Raw genomic sequence first — 27,624 nt, 5'->3', positions numbered from 1 at the left:
TAAGGCAGGTTTTCAGGTGATAAAGTACATCTCGAAATAATAGTTTTGAGAACACTGGATGTAATGGATGTAACTGGCCACATGTATATTGGAAAGATGGGAAGGCTCTGTTATGCCCACATGTGAATGGTTCAAAGGATTTCATGCAAATTTGTGCAATCATCGGGATGAATTCAAGGATGTATTGAGGCAAGTTGACACATGTATTTGTCATTGAAAATAGTGATGTTCAATACTCCTTGGGAAATTTTGTGCGTGAAATTCCTTGTTGGATTTGACATTCACTCTCACAGCTAGAAGTTTCGTACTTTCCTGGCTGTACCGCACACTTCACGACAACGTCCTCATATCCAAGGGCCGGGCCGCTGTCCGTGGCCCAAGCCACCGCACCCCACGTCACCAGCATCTCACCTGGTGAGCCTGCAAAAACCATCCTGAGAGCGCGCTGCCAGACCTGCTGTGCCTGTGGGCAATCCCATAAGCAGTGCCGCTGCGACTCCTGTGCATGGCCGCACCGAGGGCAGGACGCTGGGTGACTGCCGAAAGCTAGCCAAGCCCCCACAGCCAGTCCTCTGTGTGCTGTGAGCCAGAGAAACAGCGTCACCTTCCGGGGCCGGAAGCTGGCCCAAAGGCGCTGCCAGAAGTCCCTAAGAAAGGCAGGGGAGAGCCCCTCTGTCTCGCCGCCAATGCTCGGCCGCCGCCGGGGTGCTCGCTATCCTGTGTCTCTGAATCCGCCGCCCCAGCCTCGCTGTGTACTGAAAAAAGGGGATGCCTGGGCTGGTAGGGGCCAAGTAGGGATCTCGCCAAAACCACTCACCTGGATCCCACTGAAGGCGAATAAGAGGCCTGCTGTCCCAAGCCCATAATCTCCAAGAACAGTCCTCCCCTATCGAGGCCGGTGAGGGGTCTACATGCCACTGTCTCTGATGAAAGCCGACCACCCGCACCCTTTGAAGAATACATCCCTGGAGCCCATCCAAATCTAGTCGTGTCCTCTGAAGCTGGCCACCCTCTCCCACCTCGAAAGTGAGTGGGGCGACTCTCTCCGCTGTGCCGCAGACCGTTAGAAGGATCTCATGCCGAGTAAAGACACCCATCCACTGTGGAGGTGGAGGGTCCTGTACTGGGGTCCGCCACTCCCGGGGGATGGCCGCCTCAATGTCCTGTCTCATCAACTCTCTGCCCCTCATCCCACTGAGTCTCCTCTCCTGAGCCTCTAGAGGCAGCTGCTGAAAACCTATCCAGTCGTCTAGGGACTGGGCTGGGCTAGAGCTCAGCGGGCCCCACGACACGTGAGACCGCGATCCAACCATATGGCCACTGGGGAGACGAATCAAGGGGTTCCAGATCAAAGGCTGCCTCAGGCGCTCCTCATCGGTGCCCGTGGGAGTCTGGAAGAGTGACGGCCTCAGATGCGCCCAGGCCCTCAGAAGGCTAGCTGCAAAACGCTCCTCGAAGCCAAGGCCCACTCCTCTGGATCGCTGCTCTGTAAAGATCCACCTGATCCTGGGGGTCCAGGGGCCGCTAAGAGAAGGGGTGCGGCTGAGCATCCTGGAAACAAGAAACTCCTTCCACGGCTCAGCGCCTGGCAGGAGGCCACGAACTACCAACTTGCCAAGCAATGCTCGGCTTTGGCAAATAGGATCAACAATGCCCAGGCCGCCTCTCTCCCTCGGCTGAGTGATCACCGCCCATGCCACCTTGGCCCTGGCGGGCCGCCCGTCTCGCCACCGGACCAAAGAAAGTTCCTGATGAGCCTCTGCACTTGGCCAATGCACGCCCGAGAGAAGGCCCAGCAAGAAGTGATGTACCACATAGTAGCAAGCAGAACCTGGTTGGCCACAACTACTCGGCCAGCCAGAGATAAACGAGCGGTACTCCAATACAGAAGCTTCTTCCGAATGCTCAGAAGAAGGGGGGCTATCTGCTGCTCCGGAGATATATCAATGCCCACATAGCATCCCAAATAACGCACTGTAGTGCCGGGGGGCAGCCACTGAAAACCATCAACTGGCCTCCAAGTCGGGGGGGGCATAGAGCTGACCCACAACCCACACGACTTGTGCCAGTTGATCAAAGCGCCCGAAGCTCTGCAAAACCTGTCCATGGCTAAGGCGAAGCGGCGGAGGTTCTCCTCACCTCCCTGAAGATAGACAGCAGTGTCATCCGCAAACTCCGAGTCTAGGAGCTCCTCCGAGGTGCGGATGGGAAGCTGGAGGCCCCGCAAACCTGTATCCTGTGCCGTCAAAAAAGTGCTCATGGCCTCCGCCACAAAAAGAAAAAGAAAGGGCGCCAAGGGGCACCCCTGCCGCACCGAGCGCGAGAGCTGGAACCTCTCTCCGCGCACGCCCTGTATCAGCACCTGGCTATGAGCCGATGTGTAGAGTGCAGAGACCCCACGGATCCACTGAGGGGGGAAGCCCATCCTTTCCATAGTGCCTTCCAAGAAGGCCCAGTCCACCCGATCATATGCCTTCTCGAAGTCGAGAAGGAGCACTGCCAGATCCTCCTGTCGAAATCTAGCCAGAGCCGTAGCCTCCCAGAAAGAGAAAATGTTATCCAGAATGCTCCTATCCTGGATGAAGCCTGTCTGCGTGGAGTGGATGATGTCCGGAAGGTGAGGCTGAAGTCGCCTGCTGCTGATCGCCTTAGCTAGGACCTTGTAGGCCGTGCCTAGCAAGGTGATCGGTCTCCACTGTCTAATCTCCAGTCTGTCTCCTCCCTCTTTGGGGATCAAGTGGATCAACCCCTCTACCATGCTGTCCGGCATGACTCCTGACTCCATAATCTCTTGGAATGCCAATCTGAAGCCCCTATGTAAGAGGCCCCAGTACCTCTGGAAGAAAGCCACCGAAAGACCGTCCTCTCCTGGGCATTTGCCCCGAGGTAATGCCTGAAGAGCCTCCTCCAGTTCCGTATCCGAGAAGGGGGAGAGAAGGGAGTGCTGCAAATGGGCCGGCACAACCGGTCTCGTGAAGCTCCAGACTGCCTCCCGAGCCTCTCTCACCCTGTCATCTGCTGGCTCAGCAGAGAGAAGATCCCTGTAAAAATCTGTGGCTATAGCCCGAACCCTGGGGGGGATCCACCACAACCTGGCCATCAGCCTGCCGAAGACGCCTGAGACCCTCTCGTCTGAAGCGAGGCCCTGTCGCCTCAAAGAAATCTCGAGTCACTTTGTCTCCAGCCTGTGTCCAAAAAGAAGCCCGAGCATGGAATCGGAACTCCACCCTCCTCTCCTCGATGGATCTGATCTCAGTGCGAGCTGACTCCATCTGCTCTGAGATCCAAGGGCTCGTAGGATCCCTCTCCTGGAGTCTCTGGAGGGACGCTAGACTCCTCCGTAGGCTCCTCTCCTGCTCTCTGAAGGCCTCCAGCCGGTCCAAGGCAGCCTGTCTGAGCATCTGGCTGATCTCCTGCAAGCCACTGGCAAGATCGCTGGGTGCCGATCCTCTCCTGAACTGCAGCTCCTGCCAGACCTGCTCAACTCTGATCGCAATCTCGGGCTCCTCTATGAGACAGTTTGGAATCCGGACGCTCTGGCCCTGCTCTCCTCTCGTAGGGTCCTCGATCTGGAGAAGCACTGGAAAGTGGTCTGAAAACGAGGAGCCTGCAAGTATGCCCACTGTGCCACCTCTATCACAGGCCCACTCATCAATGTAAAACCTGTCGATGCGGGAAAGGTTAACTCTTGTGGCCCGTCTATCCGAGCGCGAGAAAGATAGACTCCCCTGCAACCTGCCAAACTCCGGGAGAGTCCACGGATCCTGGCCTCTCACCTGTAGCACTAGTTCCTCCCAGGCAGCGAGCTCCGGCCCATGAATGGTCTCCTGGCTGCCCCCCATCCTGTCCTCTGCATCCTCCAGCATGTTGCAATCCCCTCCGAGGCACCAGTGGTCTGCCAAGGGGAGGGACTGCCTAATGGTGCTCCAGAACTCGGCTCTCCCGGTCGCCCCATTAGGGGCGTAGAAGTTGAGGAAGCCAATGTGGTCTTCCCCAACCCGAAGGATGATCCACTGCGCACGACCCTGGACCAGAATGCCAGAGTCCACAACCTCGGATAGAAGCTGCTCGCTGACTGAGATGCATACTCCACCCTGGTTCCCCTGGGAGCCATATGCCGGTGACCAAAAAGTGTGACTCCTGCCTGGCAAGATCTTCCCGCAGGTGCGGGTACGCCCGGCAGAAAGGTGGTGCTCCTGGATGAAAAGGATATCTATGGGTCCTCCAACGAGAGCCCTCTGGATCTCCTGGCGAAGTCTGCCCCGACCAATGTAGCAGTGATGTCCACCGAGACCCTGGATGTTCCATGAGAGGATCCTCATGGATGAGCTATGGCGAGTGAAGCAGCCTCCACTGGCTCACCCCTCTCAGCCGGCCCGGATGATCTGCCCTCCACTCTGTGAGTCTCGGGCGCCGGCTTGGAGGGAGAATAATCACTGTCTGTCCGGGTGCGGAGTCTCTCCAAAAAGAGGGTGACCTGTCTCTGTGTCCAGCCCCACTCCGCCTTCGCCCTGTCCAGGGCATAGGCGTGAGACCAATCCTCTGCATATATGTATCTAAAGGTAGGCTGCACCCTCGGGGCGGCATGGAGGAGAATCAGAAGCACCGCCTCAACTGAGGTGTGGACCGGATCCGCCCGCCAGTCTCCTATACCAAACAAGCTCATGCGGGCTGAGTGTAATCGGGTCTGCAATAGGTCCGTGAGCCCCAAGTCACTGAAGTGGTGAGAAAACTCCAGTATCTGATCACGCAAAACTTCCTCTACAGAGTTGCAATCCCATGCTGTGTCTGGGGCAACACTGAGAGGAAAGGAGAAAGCCACCATGCTGCTCACCACTGAGGGAGAACGAGAGGGATGGCACACCACGCAAACTCGCAAGGGCGCGACCAGTGTCTCGAACGGGCCAGCATCCAGCTGGAGGCACCTGAAAAAACCGTAATCCACTGGTAGCCCCATCACTCGCGGGGCCCCCCAGGGGAGGCTGGAGAGAACTCTGTGGCGGGCGAAGCAAGGATCGCCATCTCCACCGGCCCGGAGTGGCGGTGGAACAGCCGTTGGACTGAGCTCTGGCCTACCCAGCTGCGCTGCCCCAGGGCAGTGGGTGGTCTGGCGAAGTATCCTGGAGAGGCCGAGGGAGGGATGGGGGCTCGCGGCGAGGAGGGGGGAGAGCGAGGAGAGGATGGAGAGGCATCTGCCAGAGGATAGGTGTGAGGGGGGGCCGCTGGGGGAGGCGGGAGGGGGGGGGCTGGGAGGGGAGAGGGGGGGGTGGAAGGAGTGCTCTCCGGGTGAGGGGAAGGGGAGCCGGGGGTCGAAGAGTGCGGCCCGGGATCCTCAGGAATCTGCTCCAAGGAGGGGGCGGGGCCCCCCGGGGGGGGAGGCGGGAGCGGGGTCTCCACGTGGGAAGCTCCACCAGCGGCCTCACAACGGGCACTGAGTCTGAATCCTCGTCCATCGGGGTGGGACCTGCTGGCCACCTATCCCTGACTGGAGCATAAGTGCGGGTAGGTGCTTGTACGCCAACCGGAGTCGCCTGTCCGCCAGCCTGTCCGCCAGCCTGTGCTGCCTGCTGGCGTCTGCGACGGTCCCTGCGGGCCGGGCGTTTCCGCCGGCGAACCTCCTGCCATCCGCCAGCCTCCTAGGTCTGCGCGGCATCCTCCGCCGGGGCCTGCTCGTCAGATGATGGCGCCTGCTGTGGCGAGCCAGGGATGTCCGGTCTCTGAGGTGGATGGCCACCCCTCGGGTCTCCTGCAGGGGGTCCAGAGGCGGCATAGCGTGAAGGATGAACCCCCTTGCGGGGACAGGCGCGTGCGAGATGGCCCATCTCCCGACATGTGTAACAGTGGCCGGGGAGGCCCGAATACTCCACGCGCTGTATCAGATGTCCTCCAGAAAGACAAGGGAGAAGGATCGTCTTCGGGAGGGACTCCGGTGACGGAACCACAACTCGAATGGCCGGGAGTCCTGCTGCCCAAGCAATCACTGAAGCCGCTGTCTGAGGCGTCTCCACCACCTGCCCGAACGCCTTGCCAATGGATGACAAGAGGGGCAAGTACTCCCTACGGAGTCCAGGAAAGCAGATAGTGACGGGGAAACCTGTCGCGCCTGCTAGCGGGTCAGAAGCGGGGTCGAAACCATGAGTCCATCACGCCAGGAACGCCCGGGATGAGCGGAGGGCAATGGGGCTCCGAGCCAGCACCATCTGAGCTGCCTGTGGGGACTCGAAATCCACCTGGTAGTAGCCACGTCCCAAAAAATCTACGCTGACGATCTTGGCGGGCACGCCAACAAGGCTGCCTTGCAGAAGGTCGCGAAGCTCTCTTCGCATCGGACGGCTACCCACTATCTTGCAGACCAAGGAGGAGGCCTCAAGAGCGGAAACTGTGGAAACAAACAACTGAAGATCTTCAGCTGTGAACTCCAGACGGAGACCAGAATCGGCAGGGTTAGTCGGAGCGGCTTCTATGGAGTCCTCCAGAGGGAAAAGGCCAGAAACCGGGGTCACCAACGGGAGGGACACAGCCCTGCGAGGAAAAAAGAGAGGCGGAGGGCTACAGGATAGCGGGGGTGGGGCGGGGGGGGAGGGGGGGGGAAGCTGAGGCGGGGAGGAGCTAGCGGTGGGCGGAGGGGCGAGACGGAAGGGAGGAGAGGGAGAAGGCGGAGGGGAAGAGATGCGCAGCGGAGGAGAAGGCGGAGGGGGGAGAGGTGGCGGGGGAGAGAAGAGAGGCGGGGGAGAAGGAGGCGAAGGGGTTAGAGAGGCGGTGGAAGAGATGACGGGGGAAGGAAGCAAGCGGCGGGGGGAATGGCGGGGAAGGCAGCGTGGAAGGTGGCGAAGGAAGAGAAGGCGGGGGGAAAGAAGGCGGGGGAGGAAACGAGGAGGGAGGCGGCGGAGCGAAGGCGGGGGAGGATGCGAGGCAGAAGGCGGGGGAGAGATGGCGAAGAGGGGCGCAATGAAGGAGGCGGGGGAGAGGACGGAGGAGAAAGCGGTGGACTGGCGGGGGGGAGAGGGGGGCGCGATGGCGAGAAGCAGCGGGGGGGGGAGAGGCGGAGCTCGCAGGCGAGGTCGTCAGTCGTGTTCGCAATCACCTGTTCCCATTGGATTGGCATGTGTTTCTTCTTTATTATTCAAGCGTGCAAAAGATGTGCGAAGGCTTGTGATTTTCAATTCTATTGGCAAAATAGCCTCCATTCCATAAACTAACTGAAAAGGTGTGAAACCAAGAGAGAGTTTGTGAGTTGTCCTATAGGCCCATAGGACCTCTGGCAAATGCACATCCCACTTTCTCTTCATAGTATCCACTAGCTTAGACAAAGATCCACAAAGCAGTCCATTAGTTTTTTTTACTAAACCATTACATTGGGGATAATAGGGAGTTGACATAGCATGCTTTATTTTTAATTTCTGCACCAAAGCTTCAATCAAGTCATTCTTGAAAGACCTCTCTCCATCCGTAAGGATTTCTAATGGACACCCAAATCCGGCACATATGTATTCCCTGAGAAAGGATGCCACAGCCATTGCTTTATTATTGACCATGGCCTTTGCCTCTGCCCACCTTGTTGCATAATCTGTGGCCACCAATATGTAATACTTCCCATGTGAGGAACGAGGAAGTGGGCCCACAAAATCTAATCCCCACCTTTCAAATGGACCATATGCTGGGATAGACTTCACAGCTTCTGCACACCACTCATAGTCATCTTTGGTGAGTTGAGGCCAATAATAACCTGTGTTAAGGATCCTCCAAGTTGTGCTGGCTGAGACAAAGTGACCTGAACATTCATGACATAATTCCATAATCCTTTTAGATTCTTCCAAGCTCACTATCCTCCTAAGAATCTTATTCTTACCTTGCTTGTAAAGAACATCCCCTAGAATTGTGTAAGGATGAGCTTTCCTTGTAAGCCTTTGCTTCTATTGAGGATTTAATCCAGGAGGGAAGTATCTTGTATCTAAATAGTGTTGAACATCTTGGAGCTTAGGCCAACCTGTATCCATTAATGCAAGAATAGCTACTTTGAAAGAAGCGAAAGTTTTAGTAGCCAATTCATCAGCCTTTTGATTATCCTTTCTGTTAATATGCACAAATTTACAAAACTCAAAAGCTTCTTTTAACTCCATTGTCCTTTTATATAATTCTTGGAGATTAGGACTCCTTGCCTTATATTCTCTTTTTATTTGTCGGATGACCAATTGCGAATTCCCTTTAACCTCTACCTCTTTAATCCCATCTTTTATGCAATCTTCTAATCCCCAAATTAATGCATTGTACTCTGCCACATTATTTGATATAGCCTTTGGAAATTCCCTACCCTTGGCCCATACCTCTTTTCCTTCTGGATCAAATAAAACTATCCCCCCCAGTCCCACATTGCCTAGAAGGGCTAAAGGCTCCATCAAAATGCATAGTGAAAGCAGTTGGTGGTGTCTCCAAATCTTCATATACTTCTTCCTTTGTTCCTGTTCCTTCTTCCTCTTCCTTCCTTGTAAGCAAATTTGCAAGAGAGGCCCTAGTGGTGTTTTCTGTAATAAAAGTGAAAGAGAATTCTTGAAGCTCACAAATCTACTTTGCAAACTTTCCTCCTGCAAGATTGGGTTTGCGGACCAAGAATTGTAAAGAAGGTTGAGATGTGAGGAAGAAAAAAGGGCGAGGTAACAAGTATGACCTGAACTTCTTTACTGCAAAAACAAGAGATAAACCACCTTTCTCCATTTCACGATACCTCTCCTCGGCATCAGTGAGTTGTCGGCTTGCATAACAATCACAGAAGTGCTGAAAAGTCTCATCCTTGGTCTTCAGAAAGAAAACCCAAGTATATCTGGAAAAATCATCCACCATCACGAGCATGTACAACGCCTTACTTAAAGACGCGGTACTCATAGGACCACATAAGTCTGCATGAATGAGAGCAAGTGATGTTGAAGATCTGTGTGTCGCCTGGCTAGCACAGGCGACCGTGCACACCCGGCAGAAGCAGAACATGCGATGGCAGCTAGGCAAACGACGGTAGCATGGCCTTCGCAAAGGTGGCTCGGTGTTGCTTCCCCTGTAAACAAGAGGAACAGGCAGAAGATGGAGCCTTGATGGTCGGTAATCCCTCAACCAACCCATTCTTCGAAGCTCACTGCTGAAGCTGATAGCTCAAATGGCCAAACCGAGCATGCCAAAGAGTAGAAGAAGCACCAGAAGAAAGCAGAGCGGTCAACTCGTTGAGACCACTATCTTGGACTCCCTGAGCCAAGATGCTACCAGTTGCCTTATCACGAATGGTAAGAGCACTCATTGACAAAACGTTAAAAGCCAAATCTGGAATATACAGAACGTCAGAGAAGTACCTCTTGTCCTCGTCAGAACGGAAGATGGGGATAGTGCCGTGGCCGTGCACTGGCACATAAGAAGAATCACCCAAAGTGATCTCGCTTGATCAGGCAGCGAAGTCCTCGAACCAATCTTGATGGGGTGTCATATGAGCAGTGGCACCGCTATCAACAATCCAAGACCGTGACTGAGAAGTCACAAGAGCAAGTATACGCCGAGTACCTGCTAAGAGAAGAATGCCATCATCCTTCTTGGGTTGAGACACCGCTGTTGAGGAAGAGTTCTTTGCTGCTTCATCACACTTCTTCTTGTGACATTGGGGGTGACTTGTGACCCTTCTTGCCACAATAATGACATTCAATGTCCTTATTCTTTGAAAATTTGTTGTCTTTATCCTTGTCGGAATCCTTGGAGTTCTTGTCAGAATTCCCTTTTCCTTTCTTTTGTTGATTCTTCCCTTTATCTCGTGCTGCCAAAGCTCCATCAGGGCCACTAGAGGTGCCAGTCCGCTCCTCAAAGCGAGACTCAATCTGCATAACAGAGGGGAGAACTTCCTCCCAAGTAACTGGAACAGGACGAGGAGAAGAAACAAGAGACTGAAAGTATGCATCAAACCTCTCTGGAAGTTTGGAGAGCAGCCGAATAGCCATGTCCTGCGTGGAGATGTCCTTGCGACAAACAGCAAGCTCGTCCCTCCCGGAGATCTTTCATCTTTGAGATGAAAGCAAATAAAGATGGAAAGGCAGAAACTGATAAGTTCATAAGTTGTTTTCCAACGCCAAAATCCGACCTGGAGACTTAATCTTATAGAGATCCGCAAAAGCCTTCCAAACTTCATGTGCAACATTTGTTGTACGCACATGAGAGAACAGAATCCTGACAGTTCAACATCAGAAAGGAGAAAACGCATCGATCATTCGACTGCCAAATATCAACCTGTGCCTGAGTCGCACCACCGGAAGCAAGGGTGGGAGGGGTGGCATTGGCCGGTGTAACAAGCCAATCCCAAAGATCCACACCACGCAAGGCCGATTTCACCTTCACCTTCCATAGGGTGTAGTTGGAACCATCCAACTTGGCAGACTCAGCAAACATATGTAGAGAAGTCGGTGCAGCCATCAAAAAAGCTTGGGCTCAATCTAAAAAAAAATGCACAAACTCTCAAGAAGAAGTGTCCTCCATAGGTACCAAGAGTGCCACCAAAGCCTGCAACACCAGAGACCCCCTCTGCAAAGGGGAAAGCACACTGGAGAGGAAAATGCAGCACAGAAGGCTACTGTCGTGAAGAAAAACAGGCCGCCTATGTCCAATCTCCACGTGGAAAGAAAACGCTGATCAGAAAATACCTGATGGCTGCAATTGGTGAAGCCAATCTGGAAGAGAAGTGATCAGCAGGTGCTGTCCAGAAAACGCAGCAGCAAAGGGCTGCAAATCTGAGAGAAAACGCAGAGGAGAGGGTGCTGAAAACAGTGCTGAAACTGGGGCAGCAAGGAGGTTGCTAAACCGGGAGCGATGATACCATGAAAGAGTGCACAGAGCGGAAGCAGAGTTGCACTAGAATGTGCTGAACAGAGAGTGCAAGAGAGAGAGAGAGAGAGATATGGAGAGAACTATGCTGAATATACTGAAGCAAAACAGTCCCAAGCAAGAGACAATACAAGTCTCATAAGTGAGGGAGCAAAATATGTACAAGACTGAATGAGAAAAGAGAGGCCAGCACCCACTATTTATAGTAGGGGAAGGCTGGCCGACTGGAGCTGCAAAACAGGCCGACTGGAGCTACTAGACATGGCCGACTGGAAAATGCCAGAAAGGCTGGGAAAAATCCCAAAAAAATGCTAGAAAAAGGGGTGGCCAGCCCACAAGCAAGGGCAATGCAGAAGGGACCAAATGGGCACCATAAAAGAGCAGAATCTGGGGATGAATGTGCTAACAAGGGGGGCATACTTTTATTGTTGCAGGCACCTCTAAATCGGATCATTGCCCAGTTGTTTTATGCATTAGAGATTCGAGTCGCCATGGATCAGCACCCCATGTACGCATCCCTGATGATTTGTTTTCAAATCCAGAGGTATCACGTTGTATGCTTGATATTTGGAGATCTCATGATTTCTTGTAGGCCTCACAAACCTTGGCCTCTGCTCTCTGTGATATTAGTGACTTTTATCACACATGTTCCCTTTCTAAGAGGCAAGAGGCCTTGGATTTAGAAAGGGCTGTTAGACGTAGACTGACTGCCTTACATGAAGAGCACGAGAAACATCCTCATGCTCAATGGGTTGTAGATTCTTTATGTACTGTTAGGACAGAACTTCATCACTCTCTAGAGTAGCATGTGGAGTACTGTTACCATGCCTTGGAATCCTTTTAGGCCAGATGGGTGGCAGATGCAGCAAACATTTCTTTGCTACTCACGTCCCATCTCATACCAGAGATAGTGTCAGGCAGTTGTAGGATTCACATGGCACTCTTCACTCAGATCCTCTTATGGTTAGACAGATTGCCACTGATTTCTATCGCCAGCTTCTTAGTGCTGAGGCACACTTTGATTTGAGACATAAGGCACAGAGGAAGGTTTGGAATGCATTACTACACTTGATCACTGAGGAGATGCGTGCTGTTCTAGATGCCCCTTTTTCTATGTAGGAGTTCAGTCATGCTCTTCATGCCTTACCTCATGGTAAGTGTCCAGGGGAGGATGGCCTCTCCCCTGTTTTTTTCATTACTTTTTGGGATGAGATTGGGGTTGAGATCACATCGGCTCTCTAGGAGATGTGGGCACAGGTTCTATGCCTTCTTCTCTCACTGAGGGGCTTATTTATCTTATCCCTAAGAGTGGGGATAAGACATTGATTGGCCAGTGGAGACCTATCACCTTACTATAAGATTCTTGCTAAGGCATTGAGCATCAGGCCAATTTTGCAGGATGTCATTCATGATACTGCGAATGGATTCTTACATGGAAGGATATCTTTGATAACATTTTCTTGTTTTGGGAGGCCATGGAATGGGCCAAAGTGAGCAATTAGCCCTTAGCCATTCTGCTCTTGGATTTTGAGAAGGCCTATGATAGAGTGGATTGGGACTTCCTGGAGGGTACTCTTAGCCATATGGGTTTCTCTCAGAGATGGATAAAGGGAGTTTCATGCGTTATCGTGATGCCCACAGTAGTGTGCTCGCTTGCAGTGATAGAAGAGAGCGGTTTCAGATTTCTTGCTCACTACAGCAGGGTTGCCCTTTAGCCCCATTATTATATATCGTAGTTGTAGAGGCCATGAGCAGCTTCCTTTGCTCCATTGTTGGTATTTCTTGATTGAGGTTGCCTCTTCGTAGTCAAGAGGACCTGGTTGACTCTGAGTTAGTTGATGACACATCCATGTTCTTGGAGGCTTCACACATATGCTTATGTTCCTTTCGGGTAGAACTGGAAGAGTTTTGTTTGGCAACAGGGGCACTCAGTAACTGGCACAAATCTGTTAGTTTTTGGATTAGTGACTCACCGAGAGTTGCTTGGGGTGTAGAGCTTGGTTTTACTTGGAGTAGTAGAGGATGCACTACTAGATATTTGGGATGCCAGGTTGGGGTTGATATTTCTCCTACATAACAGTTTGCTCTGGTACTTATGAGTATCTGCAAGAAGCTTCTTCATTGGAGCTCTAGGAGATTAGATTTAGCCTCCAAAGCTTTGGTGGCTAATCAGGTATTGCTTGCCTCGGCTTGGTTTATTGCCTCTTGTTGGTGCTTCTCTCGTGCGTGCATTGGCCAATTGCAGAGATTGATCCACAATTTTCTTTGGTTGGGTTTGGATGGCACCACAGACACTTCTTGTGCCAGGGTAGCTTGGCTCACAGTTATTCAGCCCAGAGGAGAGGGGGGGGGGGTTGAATATTATTGATCTGTGCAGGGCGTTGCTCTGTAAACTTGTGGTCAGAGGTTTCCTTGGAGGCACTGAGCCTTGGAAGGATTTTTTCTTGTCTCAGATTTCTGGATGTACACCCTGTGTTGGGAGAGATTGGCTGCCGAGCACACGGTGTTTGTTCACAGAGGCTATGTGGAACGAGTTCATCAGGTATGAGGCCGGTCGGGCACTTGGTGCATCTCGTTACATGCAGCGGTCGGGATGGGAGAGATGTGCATACACCGTTCTTGCTTGGAAGACCCTAAAGAGTCTTCCGGAGGATCAAAGAGCTTCATCCATTCAGCATCTTAGGGGCTCTCGCATACGTATTGATTAGATTGATGCATCTATTCTGCATGAGTGGCTCTCTGGGACCTTTCATGGAGACTATCATCTGAGTTGGCTGGGAGTCTTTTTTCGAGGATAGACATACCTCTGCAGGTCGTTGCTCTCTCGGTCCAAGAGGGAACAGATTGCATCATTTTTTCTATCATGCTTGGAGGGAGATTAAGGAGATGTAGCATGGAGGGGATCATCCCAGATACTAGGCTTAGTCCAATGAGGATTGTTGGTCATTTGGGGAAGCATTGGTTCATTGATCGTTCTCCTCAGATAGTGACTCATGGCTCTTGGTGTTTGTGGCTATATGGTGGTAGTCCTATCAGATTTCTTCAGTGGGATCCAGGAGAGTGGGAGTTTCACAGTCCGGAATGCTAGGCTTCTCCTCTCTGGACAGATGCATAGGATCCCTACTCTTAGGCCTCATTGGGAGAATTATGATATCTCTCCAGCGATACAGTGTAGATATTGGCATAGGCGTTGGCATTCATACAGGAGGAGTTAGATCTCTCATTTCTTTTGGTTATTTTTACATGGTGGTCTTCCCACCAATCAGTGGAGATCGTTCTTCGGTGTAGCACCTACCTGCTCGAGATGTGCGGCAAATTCTGAGACTGAACAGCATTGTTTATGGGGATGTAGCACTGCACAATATATTTGGGGTTCTATAGCCCAACTTATGGGCAAATTGAGTGGCCACGCCATGCATCCGACTTGGGGGGCAGTTGCTTGGCTCTCCCAATCCGGTCCGTTGTTTTTTTATGAGGGCAGTGGTATAGACTCTGCTATTTTCATTTGTAGAGGTATTGCCCAGCATGGTTTGTTGTAGGATGTCCCTTACTCTGATTATACACCCCCAGACAAAGGATTGACACCAGTTGGGAGATTGTTGCCAGTATTACAGCATGGCAGATCTGGAGAGCTAGATGCATGGAGGCTATTGAGGGTGTCGAGATCTTCATTAGTACTATATGGGGTGATATCATCCATACTCTCATGGCTGCTTGGGCTTGTATTCACGGGTCCTCTTGTTCCGTGCAAGTAAAGCACGTTATATTTATGTAGGAGTGGGACCATGGCATTTTCTTTTCCTCTAGTCCCACAGGTCTCTCATGGCATCATGATGCTCCTCAGTGGTTGAAATCACCTTACATATTGGGGTGATTCTATTCTATTCCGGCTTATAGCCGTTATTGTTGTATGCCTTTTTCATACTTAATAGAAGTCTCTTTCTTGATTAAAAAAAACAAGCATCCACATGTACCCCGGTAGGGTTCTGTAGCTTCAGCTTTTAGGGTAGATACAACTCACATAGGTCGACTTACAGCCCACGCTTCAAGCATGCAGGCTATTATGAGCTTGTACCCCCAAAAAAGCAAGCAAACACCTGAAATAACAAGTATAGTCCCAAAATAACTAGGCACCAGCTTTTCAGCTTTCTTCGCCCCTTTTTTTAGCATATAGGATACTTATGGTCAAAGTACACATGCTTTTTTAGATGGCAAGTCACCCATACCTGCAGCCCATACCAGCCCTGCTGTCTGCGCTCTAGACTGACACATGTGGGCCTGGACTGTGTACAATGTATCACAATTAGCCCTATGCCATATGTCTCAGCAGCCAGCGCTGTGCGGCAGTTTTTGGCATGCCATAGTTCTCAGCTGTCCCTATATTTTCTGTGTGCCAGTCCCATGTTAGGGGAAACACTCTGGAAGGAGAGGAGAAAATCCATTGCATGGATCTTCCGAGCTCTAATCTGTGGGCTGCGTTTTGTCTTCCAAGGCCCGGTGGTATGGGGCACTTAGGGCAGAGGACGGAGCAGAGTTAGAGGTGAATGGGGAAGGTGCAATGGTTAGATGTGCATAAACGGCTCATGGAATCGTTGCATATCTATGGAAAAAGCAGGAGCTTTTGCCATGTTTGTCTGTGTGCTGCTTATTCTCTGACAATCACCATGTCAACATGTCTATGGGTGAAACCTTAGATCTTAGACGATTTGGTGCTCAAGAGGTTTTATGGCTGCTGGCTGTATGAAACAGAGAGCTGGTCGAGTTCTGCATAAGGTGGGTCTGCAATAGCTGAGCTGGATTTGAGAGAGAGAGAGAGAGAGAGAGAGAGAGAGAGAGCCTCTGTGTAACTTTCGTGTGATATTGTATGGCAGTCGGGTGGTGGAATACACGAGTTTTCAGATTCACAGTTTGGTAACTTCCAACTTCCTAATGTGATTTTTCTCCATGAAATTGACTTGATTTTATTGCACATTAGGCAGACAAGCTAAATAAAGTGCCGTCTTGTTTGCAGGACATGTCTTTGCTTTTGGAGAGAACAGAGGCCTTGCTATTGCCAACATGGTGCTTGGTTTGAAGGAACTCCAAATTCGAGGCGAGATTCGAACTAATGTTGATTATACAGTTGATCTTCTCCATGTAAGAACCTAGAAGTCACTCCTATACTACTTAACATGGCTTGGCCATGGGCTTCCCCACTAGTTTCTGATCAGGTTCTTTTAATGGTAACAGGCACAAGAGTATAGGGAAAACAAAATCCACACTGGTTGGCTAGACAGCAGAATCGCCATGCGAATACGGGCAGAAAGGCCTCCTTGGTACCTGTCAGTCATCGGAGGGGCTCTCTTTGTAAGAGAAATCAGCTCATAAATCACAGCTTTCTGCTTCAGCTCCATTTTTTGTTGACTGAAGCTGCGAGATTTTAAAAAATATTGTGTGTTAGGTTTTTGAGAGTTGCTCTTGATGCTTTGCTTTTTGCCGTGCAGAAAGCCACATCACTCACATCAGCACGAGTTTCGGAATACATTGGGTACCTTGAGAAAGGCCAGATTCCACCAAAGGTTTGTAGATCTCAATACAAGCTGCAGGGTTCTGGTACCTTTTTGTCTCCACGTGCCATGCTGAGATCATGTTGATAAACGCTTGTGTGATGTTTGTGGCAGAATATCTCACTGGTCAACTTCCAGACCTCTCTCAACATTGAAGGAAGAAAGTATACTGTGCGTTCTTCTGCTTCCCTTGACTAGCCTTTTCTCTCTGCTTTCTGCTCTTGTAGACTTGATTCTGACAAAGCTTGCATGGAGCCAGATCGACATGATACGGGGCGCACCAGGCAACTACACTCTCAGGCTAAACAATTCAGGGGCTGAAGCTGATATATATACTCTTAGAGATGGAGGGCTTCTGATCCAAGTGAGTCCCATAATTGCTGTTATAAACAAACATTATAAACACCTGATGGTAGGAGTGTCTTAAGTATTTAGCACAATTTTTCTTCCTTTAAAATACTAAAGTATATCAAATCATTTTGCAGCTGGATGGAAACAGTCATGTAGTTTATGCAGAAGAGGAAGCGGCTGGTACCCGTCTCTTGATTAATGGCCAAACATGTTTACTCCAGGTTTTTATCCACTATAAAACCTTTCTTTAACTACAGGATACAGAACAATGCCAGCAGAGGCCCGGATGTTTCTTTAACTACTGGATACAAAACAATGCCAGCAGAGGCCTATCCAGGCCGCCTGTGACGGATGGATGGGCAAGATTGCCCATCCAACTTTTCGCCCGTCCCACGGGTGGGGAATGTCTTGTATCCACCCAAAATCTTATCACAGTGGTTTTCTCGTACATAACTTGTGGGTGAGAAACTTTGATCGGGTATTGTTGCAGAATGACCATGACCCATCACGCCTTATCGCAGAAACTCCTTGCAAGCTACTTCGCTTTTTGGTCCCAGATGGCAGCCATGTTGACACAGACATGTCATATGCTGAAGTGGAAGTCATGAAGATGTGCATGCCTCTCCTGTCTCCAGCTTCTGGAATTATCCATTTTAAAATGTCAGAGGGCCAAGCAATGCTGGTATAACTCATGTTACAAGGGTTCAAATCATGTGCTACATTCTGTACAATGCAACGGTCTAAATTCTGTCTTCAAATTGGTGCAATAGGCAGGTGACTTGATAGCGGGACTTGATCTAGATGATCTCTCTGCTGTACGGAAAGCAGTTCCGTATGAAGGAGGGTTTCCACCTCTTGGGCCGCCCACTCCAGTGGCAGGAAGGGTTCACCAGCGTTGTGCTGCCAGTATACAGGCCGCTCAGCTGGTGCTTGCTGGCTATGAGCATAACATTGAGGATGTGAGTTGTTCTTATTGTGTGGAGTTACAAGTGGAAGGGCTTCTTTATTTGATTCCCCTTTGTCACGGTGCAGCTTGTGACCACGTGCTCTGGTTAGGATGTGGTGGTAGGTTCCAGGGCTGTAGAGCCACTTACATAGCCTTTTGTTTAATTTGCAGGTTGTAAATACACTTCTTAGTTGTTTGGATGATCCACAGCTTCCTTTGCTTCAGTGGCAAGAATGTATGTCCGTTCTTGCCACACGTCTTCCTAAAGATCTCAAGGCCCAGGTAAACATAACATGATCGATGTTACGTTTGATTATTTCTTATGTTAGTCTCTTCACATACATGTGCATGTCCACACATGCATGTAAGATTCACACACATGCATGCAGCACACACACTGTGTGTGTGTGTGTGTGTGTGTAAGTGCATGTTATGTTTGATTATTTCATATGTTAGTCTCTTCACATACATGTGCATGTCCACACATGCATGCATGCACACGCATGCATGTAAATGCATGAAGACCTGAATACATGCACTTGTGCCCGCAAGAAGATGTCTTCTAGCGCATGGACATGTGCATGCATTGACACTTTTGGGCACACGTGCGCATGTACATGTGAATGTGTGCATACTCTTGGGAGTAGCATTTTGCATGTGTTTTTACTTGGTTATTAATGCGATTCCTGATGGAAAATTCCATTTTTCTGCAGCTTGATGGAAACTTCAGGGAGTATGAAGATTCTTTTTCTAGCACGCTTGGAAGCATGGACTTCCCTGCAAAAGCTTTGCGAACAGTTTTGGAGGTTTGTGATTCCTAGATTTTGAGTGGATCACTTGTCTCCTTGGAAGTGTCCTTGGTCTAACACATGCATATTGAGTGCTTTCCTTCTATGCAGACATTTGTGGCCTCTTCACTAGAGAAGGACAGGTCTTCAATTGCAAGACTGGTTGAGCCGCTTGCAAGCCTTGCCAAATCATATGAAGGTGGAAGGGAGGGTCATGCTTGCAACGTTGTGCAGTCCCTCTTTGAAGCATACTTGGATGTCGAAGAATTATTCAATGAGATTCCAGAGGTGTCTCTCAAGGGCCCCTTTTTTCAGAGTATTAGTTATGGAGTCTTCTCATCAAACACAAATAAATAAAACAATCACAGTTACAAATAAACAAATGATTAATTAAACGTGTGTGTGTTGGGGTGGGGTGGGGGGGTTTTCTGGTAATTAAAAGTACTTTGATTGCTACGGTATTCTGTCACAGGCCGACGTTATTGAAGGGTTGCGCCTCAAATACAAGAAAGATCTTCTCAAAGTAGTGGACATTGTTCTCTCTCATCAGGTAGAGGAGTTGTCTCGTCTGTCTAATGTCCATAAAGGTTTTAACGGCTTTCAAGTGATTGACAAAATAAAATTTTCTCTAGGGTGTGAGGATGAAGAACAAGCTTATCCTAAGGTTGATGGGAGCACTTGTATATGCCAATCCTGCTGCATACAGAGAGCAACTGATTCGCTTTGCTGCATTTAATGACACAAAAGTTGCTGAGGTATGATACATTTTTTGAAAGGAGGAATAGAACATCATCATAACAGCACTTTGAGAGAGAAATGAAATGAAATGAAATGTTATATTAACGTCTTCAAAAGGCCATAATGACCTATGAGACCAAAAGTTACATCATGGTGGATCTGATACAATGTCTGGATTAAAAAAAAAAAACCCAGAAAAATGAAAAATAAAGATGATACTACTGGCACCTAGAAAATGAAACTGGAACTGGAAGGTACACTATGGAGGTACCTCCATCTCATAATATGTGCCGCATCGGACACTGGCGGATCTCCTCAATATCCTCTGTGGTCAGCACCCTGACTGGGTGTCTCGCATGCCTCACAAGAATAATCCGAATCTGCCGCTGCAACCTCCGTCTATGCTGGGATGCCCTCCTCCGTAGTCGTGGGCGTCTGGACCGCCCAAGCTCAATCGCACGATCAATCAGTGTACCCCTGGTGTGGGCGGTATCCATGTCCTGCTGCTGCTGTGGTCCATCTGGCGCAGTGATGGCCGGACTAAAGAAGTCTGTAATGTGCCTCTGAGTCTGGCTCTCTGTGCGCCTAAGCAGGCTATCTCTATGTCTCCGCAGCTCAAGCAAGAACAATCCCAAACACCTCTGGTCCTGGTACCTCATGACTCTGGAAAGTGGTCCAAAACCCTCTCTGAATAAACAGTGGAAACGACCACGTATCTCATAGTATGCAGTACAATGGCATATATAATGCAGCTCTGTCTCTGGCTCCCCATGGCATACTCGGCATATCCTGGCCTCAGCTGGTATACCTCTATATCGGCCAATCTCAATCTCAAGCTGGTGTGAGGATGTGCGAATCTGACCAATAGCACATCGTACTGCATGAGACAAGTGTACATCCATGTAACTGGGTCTGATCACAAAACCATCTGTTGTGAGCTGAAGAAAATGCTCTCTGTAGAAAGCCATCTTCGTGCCCAGCTCCTCAGTCGGCTGTATCCATGTCCTCCTAATGTCCAGCTGAACTAAATCCTGACGGATGAGTCTGGTAATCTCTGTCCGTGTAAGAGTGAGAGAGGGTGCCTCCAGAGAATACTGGAAGGGAGGCAATCTGTCCATGCTAAAACCATGTGCCTGGAACCAAGATGTCATCTGTCCATACCAACAAGCCGTGTCTCCTTGTAAAGCTAACTGTCGGGAGGACTCCAGGGCGAGGCGTGCATATCTGTCTCGGGGGAGATCCCACAAGCCATGTATGTAGGAGACTGATCTCGTAAGAGCCTCAATCACCAGAGGGGCAGCCGCCAGCTCTGCTCGAATAATCTCATGAGGTACCACAGCCTTGGCTCTAATAAGCCTAGCAATCATAGATACCAAAGGCCTCTCCATACCTCTCCATCCGCCTGCGCTGTGATGGCCCACTGAAGGTCCCCATATCTGCACTCCATAAAGCATAGCTGATGTCACTAGAGTGTCAAAAAGCCAGAGTTTCGTTCGAGGTTCCTGAAACTGAACCTGCGAACACATCCTCTCCAAACCACCCAGGGCTGCATATGCTCTAGTCAATCTAGTCTCTGCTGCTCTCCTCATCGAAAACACTGGCCCACTGAATACTACCCCAAGATATGTATATGCATCTGTATACTCCACAATCTCCTGCCCATATGTAAATGTGGAAGCGGATCGCCTAACCCACTGTGGCGTGGTGTTAAACACCATAACCTTGGTTTTGCCAAGGTTGATAGACAATCCACTATCATGTGCAAACTCATGTAAAGCATCCAGATGACGCTGCATACCCTCAGGAGAGTCAGAGATCAACACAATATCATCAGCATATAACAATAGTGGGATCCATGTACCTGCTAGCTGGGCTCCTCTGTCCCCCAATCTCTCAATGTAGTCAGAAGCCTCATCCACATACATACCAAACAGTGAAGGAGATAACGGGCAACCTTGCTTCACTCCTATAGTGGAGTGAACCAAAGTAGAGACCCCCTCTGGGAGAGAGAGAGAGAGAGTTATATTAAACGTCTCCTGAAGACCCAATGGGTCTGTGAGACAAAAGTGATACAATGCTATCCATGGTATGTCTCATCATGGAAAAGAAGAGCAAAACAAGTACAAATAACATAGCTCTCTGAAAGTAGAGGCTGACATCATGGGGAAGTACATGGGGTATAAGCACTAATACTAGAGGCTCTCATCATGAAGTACATGAGCATATGAAGCATGTCTCCAGTAGAGGGTACACCTGTCTCAAGCATGTCGAGCAAGGGGTTCTTAAGTATGGCGGAGAGCCTAGAGGTCCCCTTTTGTCATGGTATGTGGGAAGGTGGTGTGATGGCGATGGAGCATGTCCTGGATCTGGAGCTTATGCGAGGATCGTGGTTGGTGTTCTGTGGGCTGGGGATGCTAGGTATGTCGAAGCTCACTAGCACGTTCCAAAGTGACTCCTCGGGGACAGGGCGGACCTGTGGTGGACCCCTGGGGTCCAGTATGCCGATACCCTCCCTGGGCCAGGAAGAAATTGGTGATGATTGACTGCCGATGACGTTGGTGGCTGTGGCGACACTTAGCATTGTATCTCTGTGTCTGTGAAGCTCCAATAGGAAGAGTCCCAGGCAACATTGGTCTGGGAAGTCCATGATCCTGGATAATGGGCCAAAACCCTTACGGAAGAGACAATGGTACCTCCCACGGATCTCATAGAACACCGAGTATTGATAGGTATAGTGCTCCTCCATCTCGACACCTGTGTGGCATAATCTGCAGATCCTCTCCTCCCGATGTCTTCATATGAGCTCTCCATCTCTGAATATGCGCTCTGTGTGCCCTGTCTCCATCCACAGGCAGTGAGAGGATACCCGTAGCTGGCCAATCGCAATCCGCATGGCATGTGACATGTGAATACCCAGGTAGCCTGGCTGTTGGATGAAGTCATCCTCTGTGAGCCTAAGGAAATGATCTTTGTAGAAGTGCATCTTCAGTGGGAGCTCTGAGGGTGCAATCTATGTGCTGTGTATGTGGAGGCTAAGGAGGTTGAACGAGATAACTCGGTTGACGTCCTCATGGGGAGCTGGAGAAAAGTGGAGTCCAGGTTGTACTGAAGAGGTGGGAGGTGGTCCATCTGGAGCCCGTATCCTGAAAACCAGGTGGAAACTCAGGCGTACCATGCTCCAGTGTCACCTTCAAGTGCGAGTTGTGAGGACTCCAGGGCAAGCCTCGGGCTCATCGTGCTGATGCAGTGGTAGGTGACTGTCTTAAAAAGTGCATCCACCACCATTGGGGGTGCAACGAACTCTGCCTGAATGATCGCATGTGGGACCGGTGGATTGCTCCGAATCATGAGAGAGAGCATCATGACCTGGGGCCTCTCCACATGCTGCCATTCTTGCTTTGATAGATCTGGTCCCAGAAAGGTGCCCCATACATCAAGGCTGGTGCGACGAGGGTGTGGAAGAGCCAACCCTTCGTCTTGGGCTCATGGAAATGGGCTTGGAAGCACTGTCACTCGAGTAGGCCCAAAGCTGCATATCCCCGCGTCACTCTAGTGTGTGCTGCTGTGGTCATGGTAAAGTGGGGGCCACTAAAAGTAGCTCAGATGTACACATGATGAGACAATCTCCACCAGGGCTTCCCTATACGCGAAGCGCAATCTGGATGTGTAGGGATGGGAGCTCCAAGTCTCTCCTTTGCTTCCGCTTGCTGCCTTCAACCATTTTCTCATGGTATCAGAGTGCTGAGGTTCTTAGGCCCTTGCTTCTACACTTTATAGGAAGACTATCAGCCAGCGTTTTTCTTGTTTTCCAGCCCTTCCTCCTTGCAGAAGAGGCAAAACCCAAATTTTTTATTTTGTGTATTTATTCCCAACCCCGAACTAGTGCTTGCTCCATTAGCCTCTCCCTCCCTTCCTTCGTCGCGCATTGGGTTGGCTTCCGTCTTCACTCGTGTGCCTTGATCTCCGGAAGGAGTACAGTTCTACAAACTTTCACCTCACCTAGCGTCTAGGGAGGAGTGGGAAGCCCCCCGGTACCTACTTGCAGCCTTTCTGCTGTAGATTAAAGAGGAGGATTCCATGGCTTCTACACCGACTGTCATTTCTTCATCTATTTCCCAACTTCCCAAGGTAATCCATCCTAGATGGGACCAACTACCTTGATTGGTCTTTGCTGATGAAGACTTTACTCCGGTATCATTGGCTATGGGTATTGTTTTGGGGGCCAACGCCAAGCCAATTGCAACTTCTCCTCGGGCTGAGATTGATGCCTCACTTGATAAGGATGCTCGGGCACATGCATTCATTATCTTCAACATTAAACCATCTATTGCTCGTCAATTTGATGACAATGATGATGAGACCGTAGAAGAATTGTGGGATGCCATTCAAAGGAGCTATCATAGAGAGAACTCTACTCAGAAGATTGCCTTGGAGAATCAGCTTGCCAACTTGAAGATCTTCGATACTGCCATCATCATGGATTTCACGGAGTTTGTTACCATCTAGAAGCAGTTGGTCTCTTTGGGGAGCAAGGCTACTGATGAAGACTTTGTTCATCGGCTCCTCGCCAAATTGCCTGAAATTTTATCATCTTTCTATGATACTATTTCACTTCTTCCCTCTACTCCTGATCTGCATACTGTTGTTGGCGTGCTTCGGGATAGAGCTATGAGGAAGAAAACAAGCTAGGGTGCTTCCCCTTCTTTAGGCCAAGAGCAAAGACAAATGGCAATCTAAGGGTTCCATTAGTAACAAAGTTGACTCAAAACCTGCTAACAATCTTGATCTTACTTGCCATTATTATGGTCACAATGGCCGCATTCTGGCCGCATTCAGCCCGACTATCACAAGAAGAAGAGAGAAGTGGTTTTGTAAAGAAGCCCACAAATCAAACCTCTTTGTCTACCAACCAATCCCAGAGTTTCTCTTCCACCAAGGAGAGTGTCTTCATTGGCATTGAGGAGCTTCCCATGGACTCACCTGTTCCTGCCACCTCACGTCTTATAGATTGGGTGGTTGATAGTGGGTGCACTATTCACATGACTCATGACAGGTCCATTGTGCATGATATTCGGTCTATCTCTTCGAAGGTGTCCATTGGTGATGCTTCCAACCTTGACACATCTTGTGTGGGTAACGTGCGGCTTAACTCTTCTCTTGGCTAGCCTTCTACCATCTAAGATGTGCTTTATGGTTCCAAGCTCTCTAGCAATCTACTCTCAGTATTTCAGATTGCTGAGAAAGGCTACAACGTGTACTTTGACAGTTTAGTTCTTGAGGTCATTGACACCAACACCTTGCAGATTGTTGCCATGTGTATTTTACAGGTTGAAGGACTTTGGGGGCTCTTTGAATGAGTCAGTCTGATTGCTACAACTTCTTCAAAGCTATCATGCCTTGGTAGTTCAAGAGGATACAACGTTGTGGCATGCTCGCTATAGGCACTTGAACTATGCTTCTCTTTCGCAGCTGTCTTCTCAACAAATGGTCAAGGGTCTTTCGCAGCTGCTGAAACCCTCCCACTCCACTTGTGTGGCTTGTTTGCAATGGCAAGCAATGCAGAGAGCCTTTACCTCACGAGGCTGTTCCATCGAGCTTCTCACATCTTGGAGCTTATACATATGGACTTATGTGGTTTCATGCAGACTACTACCTAGGGTGGTGCCAGGTATGTCATGCTTATTATTGATGATTTCTCACGTAAAGTTTGGGTGTACCTCTTCACGGAAAAATCTCTGGCTTACTCTCGCTTTCAAGAGTGGGTGGTTCGAGAATGCAACTACACAAAAGGTTCGACAAGTCTGTTTGGACAATGGAGGAAAATTCATCTCCAAAGCCTTCCACAACTTTTGTTCATAGAAAGGTATTGGCCGTTAGTTCTCTATACCTGGCACTCCATAGTAGATTAATGTGGTTGAACACAAACACGAGACTGTTTAGGAGATGGCCCGTACCATGCTTTCTTCTTCCAATCTTTCTCCCTCTTTCTGGGGAGAAGCTGTGACCATTGCCGTCCGCATCAACAACCGTTCTCCCACAAAGGTCGTTGCTAATATGACACCGGAGGAGGCTTTTACATGACAAAAACCTTCAGTTTACATCTCAAGGTTTTTAGCTGTGATGCCTATGCTCATATCCGTGATTTTGCCAAGTCCAAATTTGATCCCAAATCCAGGAAGTGCAAATTCCTTGGTTATAGCTCTCAATCCAAATCTTAGAGATTATGGGATCCAAAGAAGTCCATGATTCCCCGTGATGTTCACTTTGTTGAACCCTCGTCCGATTATTCTCGGTCTCACCCCGAGCTTACCATAAACTAATGTAGTAATGATTGGCTGAAAGTTTTGCAAGAGTACAAAAATCAAGTACGCAAAAGCACCCTTTTTCATTACTTTCTTTATTTGTACATGAGATACAATGGGGATAGTATCACCCTCTTCACTAGCATCAATCACATGCTCTCGACCTTTATGCATGAAGGTGATCTTGTTGGTCTTGTAAGCCTTGCATGGATCAATGCGTGTGCCAAGGCTTTCCAAGCAATACATCTTATCCATATTCGAAGGAGTTAGAAGAAAGTTTTCATGATCCAAATAGCCTTGAATGTGTATGTGCAACTTGGCAATGATTGGCGTAACCTACACTTCTTTACCAACAAAGGTAGCCTCTGCTTCAATTTGAGGACCCATGTCTCCTACTTCAATACCCAAAGCATCTTCCATTAGTGTAGATATAAAGTTCTCAATTGTACAATCGTCAAATATAAACAAAGCAGGTTGGTCCTTAAGTTGTCCCCAAGCTTTACGTACAACCTTGTCTTTGCTATCGTGTGAAGTATTCCCCTACACATTGGGAACCATATGCTCATTAGGCTTCGGTGCATTCACATTATCATGTTGCTTCTTGTTTGGGCATGCTTTTGCTATGTGCTCAGTGCTTCCACAAGTAAAGCATGTGCCCTCGCTCATATGCTACTCTTTCTGCTCATCAGTGAGACTATAGTTTGTCACTTTTAAGGGACGCTTCTTAGCATACTTATTTTCAACCTCTGGACCATTTTTGTCTTGGTTTAGCGTACTTATTTTCAACCTCTGGACCTTTTTTGTCTTGGTTTTGGTCCCTTTTTAGGTGGCTGTCCACTAATTTGCAGGTTTGGGACAGCCTTGGAATGAGGGCGTTGTTGGATCGACTCAATTTGAGTTCTAATTGCTCGGTGGCACTGGTGCCTGTGATTAGTTGTTGTAAGGTGTGACCAGGATACATTTGTAGTCCCGCTTTGTACACGGGTTGTAATCCCGATTGAAACCTTCTCTTCCTTTCTGCCTCTGGAACATGCATAAATGGAGACACCTCCAAAAGCACTTTCCGAAACTTGTACATATATGTATTCACCGTTTCCCCTTCATTCTGCTTCACTCAATTCCACTTCATTGTTATCTTATTTAATGCATTGGGAGGCAAGATCTGGGCATAAAACCTCTGCTTGAACTCTTCCCATGATCTAACAGGATTTGGGGAGAGCTTCTTAGTAAGCCACCAATGAGCAACAATATCTTTCATAAACATTCTTACATGTTGGATCATGAATTTTTGAGTGAAATCCTTATCACTAAAAGCAATATCAAACTCGGCAATAAAAGCAAGTGCTTTGACGCATCATATTCTCTATGATATGTATCAAACTTAACATATTTGTCTTCAGCTTTGAAGTCATGAGATTTTGATGCTTTAGTTTGCATCTCAACATGTTTTTCTATATGCATCTCCATTGGGACAGCCCTTGTGATTGGCATCTTTTTGGGAACAAAAGGGGATGCATTGGGCATAGAAACATGTGCCCTGTAAGCATGAGGCATGGCTGGCCTCTCAATATACATTGGTGCATTCTCACCTATAACTTCTCCCTCACGTGCACACTCGGGGGCATGAGTAGCATGGGAGATATGCCGAATATCTGCACCAACAGAAAATTGGAGCCCATGTTGCATGTGTTGTGCATGCACATTTTCAGCCGGAAATGGCATTTGATATACATTTTGACCATTGCCATAAACATTGCATTCTTCATGGGCTACATAAAGTACACTTACAAGGTGTGATTCGTGAAGTCATTGATGGTTCCTCTCTAGTTGTATGAGGGTTCATCCTCTTAGACATGTGCTCTTGTTCAACCACCTGTGGGGATACCAAGGCATATGGGATAGTTGCATTTTCTCCATAGGCATCCTTAGTACGAGCCAAGTATGCACGTGTTGCATCCCTCGGTTGCATGTGCAACTCTTGAGGTATCACTCCCATGGCATGATTCAGCTTTCTTGGCCTTCAAACAATCATGTACCAATGGATCTTGGCGGTAGAGCTTCAATTCTTTTTCTTGTGCATAAAGAAGAGCCTGCATACGAATAAGTTT

At 49.1% G+C, this 27,624-nt stretch overlaps 1 protein-coding gene across 1 annotated transcript in view; it reads left to right on the top strand.

Moving 5' to 3' along the window:
* Positions 1-27,624, top strand: part of LOC147634559 (acetyl-CoA carboxylase 1-like) — a 72,061-nt gene that overhangs the window by 34,451 nt on the left and 9,986 nt on the right. The window contains exons 11-24 of the mRNA XM_086803666.1: positions 15,717-15,756; positions 15,857-15,981; positions 16,075-16,191; positions 16,329-16,403; positions 16,506-16,562; positions 16,651-16,755; positions 16,877-16,963; positions 17,233-17,424; positions 17,513-17,701; positions 17,860-17,970; positions 18,402-18,494; positions 18,588-18,764; positions 18,949-19,026; positions 19,109-19,231. Coding sequence (XP_086659792.1) covers positions 15,717-15,756; positions 15,857-15,981; positions 16,075-16,191; positions 16,329-16,403; positions 16,506-16,562; positions 16,651-16,755; positions 16,877-16,963; positions 17,233-17,424; positions 17,513-17,701; positions 17,860-17,970; positions 18,402-18,494; positions 18,588-18,764; positions 18,949-19,026; positions 19,109-19,231 — 1,569 coding nt within the window. The remainder of the gene's footprint in view (positions 1-15,716; positions 15,757-15,856; positions 15,982-16,074; positions 16,192-16,328; positions 16,404-16,505; positions 16,563-16,650; positions 16,756-16,876; positions 16,964-17,232; positions 17,425-17,512; positions 17,702-17,859; positions 17,971-18,401; positions 18,495-18,587; positions 18,765-18,948; positions 19,027-19,108; positions 19,232-27,624) is intronic.

Source organism: Cibotium barometz, chromosome 10, assembly GCF_041138505.1.
Source record: "Cibotium barometz isolate CiBa-2024 chromosome 10, ASM4113850v1, whole genome shotgun sequence".
Lineage (NCBI taxonomy): Eukaryota > Viridiplantae > Streptophyta > Polypodiopsida > Cyatheales > Cibotiaceae > Cibotium > Cibotium barometz.
The sequence above is the reverse complement of the archived record's forward strand: the minus strand, read 5'-3'. Positions and strand labels throughout refer to the sequence as shown.